The sequence below is a fragment of the Candoia aspera genome, chromosome 6 (genome assembly GCF_035149785.1).
Source record: "Candoia aspera isolate rCanAsp1 chromosome 6, rCanAsp1.hap2, whole genome shotgun sequence".
NCBI lineage: Eukaryota > Metazoa > Chordata > Lepidosauria > Squamata > Boidae > Candoia > Candoia aspera.
In genome coordinates, this window is record NC_086158.1 from 64,507,434 (window position 1) to 64,514,789 (window position 7,356).

Sequence of the window (7,356 nt, forward strand, 5' to 3'; positions counted from 1 at the left end):
CATGTTCTGTTCAATTGTCTGTTCTTGTCGTCATCATGATGGTGATATAATAGGGTTAGGTAATAGTTGCTGGAATAAGAAATGGTATCCCTCTTTATAAATATTCTCGATGTGGTGAAAAGTCAATGATAAAAAATCTGGCTTGGCCCAAAAGTCTCTTTTGATTTTCACAAGATTGAAAACACTGGGATTAGGACTGACAAAGCAGTAGCTAACTGGTATACTGGGTCCTCTACTATCTGAGAATATCTGTGCTACTATCTGTGCTATTCTATAATTTGTTTGGTGTAAGAACAAGGACATTCTGAAGGAAAGCTGGGCACTTGGGCTCCAACCAGAAATTGGGTTGACAATACTGAAAAAAAAATGTTGAATAGACTAAGGAAATACTGTATCAGAGGCATAACCATCAAGTTCAAAAAGATTACAAAAGCTCTGCTAGGGGATGAATAAGGACGGTCCTGTGACTTAAGGGGAGTGGTAAAAATCTGAGAATGAGCAGCCCAGTCTCAGCATATACTGGCCTGACTGAGGTGAAGACTAAGATCTTCAGTCAAGAGGCCATTGTGGGATGAAACCAACTTGTGAAAACTGCCTTGCAGAAATCTTTTGGAGGAGAGAGTGATGCTTGCAAAAGTTGCTACTTTGTCAGTCTGAGGCAAAATTAGGCAGTGGAATTGGTGTAGTACAGAGTGAAAGGACAGTATGTGTAATGTCTGCCTTGCACATTATGGGTTATTCAGAAGTACCAGGTCACTGACTGGTCTGTGGTAAGTTTGGTGCTAAGAGGACCCGTGATCTGCCCTAAAAGCATGGAACTTATCAAAATCAGAATTGCCTTTCAAAAACAAGATGACCCCCTATAATCTTGATGATCTTGAAATGGTTGAAGGTGTCAGTTTTGATTATATCTATAAATAAGAAAGTGGTTTAGAGTAGATCTCAAGGGTGGTTGGTACCAAATCTTTTGAGAGTTTGAAGGGGAGCCAGTGAGGAGAAGATACCGGTAGTCTTCAACCTACCACCATTTGTTTAGCAACCGTTCGAAGTTACGACAAATGGTGGTTACAACCAGTCCTTGGAGTTCTGGCTGTCCCACCACCTCCGCAGTGACGTGATTGCAATCTGGGCACTTGGCAACCAGTTCGCACTTATGACCAGTTGCAGCTTCCTGTGATCATGTGATTGCCATTTGCAACCTTCCCTGCCAGCTTCCCCAGAAAGTCAATGAGCAAGCTGGCAGGGAAGGTTGTAAGTTGCTGGGGTAAGTCTCCCCCACCCATGTACCCTCCTCCAGCCCCTCTGCGCTTGCACCATGCCAGCCTCTTTCACATCTCCCCCACATCCCTGAGCACCCCCCCACTCCCTCCTGCACCTGGCAGCAGCCACTTACCTGCCTGCCGGCGTGGGACTTGCAACTTCCTGCCAGCTTCCCCACGGACTTTGGTTTTGGGAAGCTGGCAAAACTTCCCAAACGCCTAACGACCATGGGATTTGGTTAATGACAGCAACCAGGACTGCAAGGATTGCCGGCGCTAAGCGATGCAGTTGCACTTTACGGCCGCATCACTTAGCAATGGAAATTCCGGTCCTAATTGCTGTTGTAAGTTGAGGACTACCTGTAGTACAAATTGGAGATTCCTTCAAGAGTGGGACCAACATAATTGAACTGGAGAAAATTATTGGAGAGAAGAACTCAAGACTGCTGGAGCCAGAGTTGGGAGTCAACAGAGCATTTATCCCTCTTTCTTTTTGTCCTAGTTGGAACTGAACGGGGCAGCTTTCTTAGCAGGCTTTAATTCCTTTAATTCCTTAATAGGAATTTCCTTGATGCCTATAATAGTGCAGCAAAGACCTGAAGATCCTCTGCAATGTAGAAATTGAAATGTTTTGAAAAAAAATGAAGGAACCAGTTTGGGGGACCTGGCAGATTTGGAGGAAGAAAAGTCAACTTCCAAATGAGAACAGTTGTAATAGTCTCTTTGGTAAATAACAACAGAGCTTACAAAGTGCTTACTAAGGCACAAAGAAAAACGGTTTGATCTGAGGGGCAAGTTTGCTAATGTAACATTGGTGTTTGTGAATGGGGCCATAAAGCCAGGGCTGGATGCTAATGTGAGAAGGTGTACTGATGAATAATTTTATGGAGTTTTGAAGAACTGAGATAAGGTGAAAGAGAATAAGAAGGAAAAATGAAATTTTATAGAGCAAAAAGGAAAATCAATTTGAGGATGAGACTAATATGCTAATAGTGATGGTAAAAAACAAACTGAATGGATTTGGTAGGAACTGTGCCTGCCAAACAAAGAGTTCTTTAATTCTACACAGTGAATAGCCACGTGTGTGCATTAGAAAGACCATAATGAAGAACTGGAATTAACATAATCCTTTCTGACAGATATTAGGGATCATAAGAAAGATGGAGATGTTGTGAAGTTTTAAGATGCTCTGATGAAAACTTACAAAATGGGGTAACAGAGTTTACTCCAGATAGAATAGAATGAATTTTAGTTTTTCTGCCTTCTCAGAAGGATAAGAGGGTAATTTCTCCCAGTTTTCACCCAGGATAAACAGACTTCATCTGCTTTCTTATGAAAAAGGATAGAGAAGGAACATGTAAAAAGGCCTCTTGTAGTTAACATTATAAATGGTTGCATTTCTGACAAATGTAAGTTTTTGATCCAATAAATTGCCATGAAAATGAAGCTTTCACCCCCCCCCTCAAAAACTATTAAGGATTTGGGGAACTTTTGGAAGCATTGAGATGTGACTCAAAAACCTGCAGTGGGGAAAAAATTAGTGTAAATTGGGGAACCCTCCCTCTTGAACAAATCAAAGTGTCTTGTTCCTATTGATGTGCTGTAGTGAAGACAGTAATTTTCAGAGTTCATTATGTATATGGGTAACCTGTGTTCCACTTTACTTTTCTCCTGCAGTAAAGATGAAGAAAATCTTAAGGTGAATAAGTATGCTTACTCACTTCTCTTGCGATCAGCAGCAAACAAAAATCTAACTTTGCTGGAAAGAACAGAAGTTATTTTAAACATACTGGACCAGTTGACTCAGGACAGTGAAGGAAATAATCTGGGAATTCAGTGATCCACCTTAATGCTGGCATACTGCATTGTGGTAAATCAGTGCCTTGTTCAAAATGGAATGTGTGCTTCTGTCCATTATGGGCTGCTTGATTTTATTTATATTGTTGCATATTTAAGATTGTACAGCTGGAAAAATAAACCTTGATCACTATTCTTTGAATGCCGTTATAAAGGGTTTTTTTTCTGCTCATATATCTGAAGTGGTAAAATGTACTTACATGAACTGTAATGTGCTGTAATGTTGCAAATAATCTATTACAGTAAAACTGAACTAAACTGTTTTTAAACATTTTTGTATGCAAAATCTCCTTTGAAAGATATCTGCCACTGCTGTTAAATAAAATCACATGATTTTATATTCATATGCAGACATTGTTGCTGCACCCATACTTTTCCAAAGATGTAACTTTTTTGCTGAGACATTTGGAATAGTCGTAATTATTTTGCATCTCAGACACCTCTTTTTTTCAGAAATGTGAATAAAGTTATGTATTAAAATGTGTTTTATTGAAAATGAGTCCTATAGGCTAGCATTTTATTACTTTTGTTTTGTGTTCCTGTTCCCTACTCCTCCCAAAAGCAGTATTTGTATCTTACAGAGTTAGCAACGATAGCATATATTGCAACCTAATGGCACCTTAGCTACTTTGTCTAGGATATTTTGGTCTGTACATTTTTTGGACTAGTAGATACCTCTGAAATTTTCATAGTGTCACAGATGCCTCACTAAAAGCTTCCCATGGCTAATTACAGTTTGTCAGGCACGCATGCTGAAAATATAAATTTGTTCATGAACTTAAATAAATGGCAGAGGTAGGACAGCTGTCTGAGCTAAAAAACACAAACCTGTTTACCATGAGGAGGTTATTTAATAACAGTTGCTTTCATTTGTACTGGAATGAAGTTCACGTTAAAATGACAAAAGCAATATTATGAATATATTTACCAGCCCAGCTCTTTCGTGTGTCCCTGAGGTGATTGTTTCAAATTTCTGTTGTAAGGTCTGGTCAGAAATTTTGCCATTAGCAATTCAGCATATAAAAGCCAGATATTGTGTGGTCTTTTCTGTCATATACATGGTTTTAGAGATTAAACATCCAGTATTTTCTGTCATTTTGAAGATAAGCCTGCATTTTTTTTACCCAGCACTTTCACTCATTTTCTTCTCCATAACCCCAGCAGTTTTTAAATATTTTTTCAATATATATTCATGCCCGCCTTTCACTCCTTTTTCTCAGTCTTAATTTCCCACCTACTGCTCCCCTCCAATGTTTTGGTTGCTTATTCTTTATTGTCTTTTTATCATCACCCAAAATTACTATATAACAGCTTTCTTTTTCTCTTTTTAAAGAAATGTTTTAGCAAATTGCTAGAAAATATTTTTAGAAGAGTGTCTCTAGACCATGTTTCAACCAGAAACATTATAGAAAGTAAAGAAGGTGGGACAGCCGAAAGCTGAAGCTCTGCAGCTTTTTATTGTCCATGTTTTACAATTATTTTTAAGTGCAAAAAACAAGTAAGTGTTTAAATAGTAGTATTAGTGGAATGCTAGCTAAAAAATAGAGGTGACTAGAGATATGTTGCCAACCATAGGTCCTAAGCAGATATGAGTAACTTGGCTTCTGTATACAGTTATTCAGTCCATTTTTGTGGCTCCCTGACCCCGTTCCTATTTTAATATTTAGAACAGATATATTAAACTTTGGAGGCTAACCATACATTTTGCATAGCCCTACCCAAATTCTCCAGCTATGAAAAAGGCCAAAAAATCCCATCCCATTCCAGTGTCAAGGAGTTTGTAACATAGTCCAGGTATTATAGCTTGTTTTTTAAAAAATGGAAGCCATAATCATAATATCCCTGGAATTATTGCCTCATTGCTTAATCAAATATTCAATGCAACCTTTAAATCTGTTCATTTTTCTTTCCTTGGGCCAACTTCTAGTATCATTTTGCCTTCTTCTGAATGCAAAATGTAAAAAATGATTTTGAGATGTCACTATACAATCCAGTGTGGTTCAGAATTATTTGACAGAACTCCTAATCTTAGCTCTGAAGTCTTACTCTGAATCCTAGTTACAAATTGCCTTGAGTCCTAATTTGCATTCTGCTAGCTCTTCCTCTGCTCCTGGGGACTAGGGAATACTTTGGACAGCCATCAATGGAGCATTTGGCAGAAATCGCCCCCTTTCTTATGTGATTGAAGGGGTACAAGCTAGTTAATTCACACTGAGTGCTGTAATTAATATCAAATTGACAGTCTAATTTATAATGGTTATATAATAACTTAGTGTTCTATATACTGAGTTAAAATATTAACAAACCAATTCTTTGAAGCAACAGATTCCTTAAAAGGGTTGCAAATTTTGAGAGCAGTCCTAAGCCAGACCTCTTAGATGCATTTTACCCATCACTTTCATTTATAATTTGATAAAGTTCTAGTTTGCAGCAGATTAAATGTAATGCTTTTTCACCATAATTGCAATTCCTACTTCACCAAATGTTAAAAGAACTTTTTCTAAACAGCAGATGGTAATACCCCTGATACAAATAAAACTGCTTTAGACCATAGTTCTGTTAGTGTCCTCATGTCTATGTTTTATTCTTATGAGACTGATCCTTTTCAGTAGAAAATGTGTATGTAAATGAAATAACTTCAAGCTAACAGAGACAAGTTTCTTCTAATTTTGGTTGTTAAAAAGGTCATAGCTACACCCTCTAAAATTACTGTTTTAGAATTAAGCAAAACAACATACTTTGAAATTATGTAGCATTTCTGTTATTGAATGTCTTGCTGCTTATTAGATTTTGCCCTTTAACAAAGAGGTAGCATCTCTCATTAGGCAGCCAACTATTCCTTTAACCTTATTAGCTAGCAACCACTATTTCTTCCCAAAATAATACATTCTGAAATGATGTCTTTTATAACCAGTGGATCTTAAAGAGTGAAATAATATTAGATTACAAATAAGGAAGTTACCTTCACTTTGAAATGCAGCTAATCATGCAGTTTAACTTGTGGTTCTCATGTAACTTGCATGCAGAGGAGTTGACTTGAAAAATGCTTGCTCTCAGAATAAAGTGCTTGGAAAGCTTAAATTGATTGTCAGTTTAAAAAAAAAGTTCAGGGGAGTTTGAAGGGAAGTCTCCAGAACAGAGAACAGTTTTAGACTAATAGAAAACAGATAAGCTTCTTGCTGTGGGGAGAATGTTAAGATGTCTATCTGTTATTTTGTGCTCCATGTTTATTTATTTATCTATCTATCTATCAAATTTGTTACCGCCTATCTCCTCCCACTGGAGGGATTCTGAGCGGTTTACAACAAAATAAACAAAAAATAAATATATAATAAAATTCCAATATAAAAGTGCACTATAAAACAATTTCACTTGGTTACTAAATATAAATAAAATCCAGATGGCTGTGGCCTCATTCAGTCCTTGCATAGGAGGGGCACTTCAAGGCAACACTTAGGAGCAACACTTCAGCCAATTGCTGTGAAGCTCCTATTTGAGGAGAACCTAAGAGCTGACATAAAGATGAAAAAAAGAAACACAACCCCTGAAGTACAGGAACTGAAATAATTCTACAAGAGCTGACTTGACTCTAGCTTACTAGATCATACATACAATTATGCTGACCAGTGACTACAAAACAGCTGAATTGCTTTAGTGCCTATAAACCCTGTCCTTTATATTTTATAAGCAGCAATTCTCTTCCCCTCTAGCTTTACAGTTAATGTACTCTGGCATCAGAGAGAAATTGCAGAGCAGGAACTGTCAGTTCTCAAGCCAGAGCACTAAATAACTAGTGTAATGTACCTTTTGTTCTATACTGGAGCAGTCAGGCATCATACTTTGTCTGAACAAATTAGGGGGATACTAATGTGTAAACTTCATGTTCTTTAGTATCATGCTCTCTAGTAAGGCAGCATCTGAAAGCCCTCTCATTTAAAAACTCACACAAGCTGCCCTAATAGAATAGTATCTTACCTTGTCATTCTATTGAATCAGACTTGTTAAAACTCACTAAGTAACAATATAGTTCTCTATTAGCATCCAGCTTACAGATCGCAGTCTCAAAAAAATAAAAAACCAAGTAATCAAAGACATAGTTAGCACTGTCATCTATAGTAGAATGTTTCTCATTTAGGTAGAACAAGGCTTTTCCATTTGTGACACTGGTAGCTTCTAACGCAAGGACTCATTCTTCTCTCTTTCCCATACTTCTCTCTCTTAAGGCTTAAGACTACCAAGG

The 7,356-nt window shown here is 37.5% G+C and overlaps 1 protein-coding gene across 2 annotated transcripts in view; it reads left to right on the forward strand.

Moving 5' to 3' along the window:
- Nucleotides 1-3,258, forward strand: part of EDRF1 (erythroid differentiation regulatory factor 1) — a 41,399-nt gene extending 38,141 nt beyond the window's left edge. For both annotated transcript variants that reach the window (XM_063307334.1, XM_063307335.1), the window contains one exon: nucleotides 2,937-3,258. In XM_063307334.1, coding sequence (XP_063163404.1) covers nucleotides 2,937-3,099 — 163 coding nt within the window. In that variant the 3' untranslated portion in view covers nucleotides 3,100-3,258. The remainder of the gene's footprint in view (nucleotides 1-2,936) is intronic.
- The last annotated feature ends 4,098 nt before the right edge of the window (nucleotides 3,259-7,356 follow it).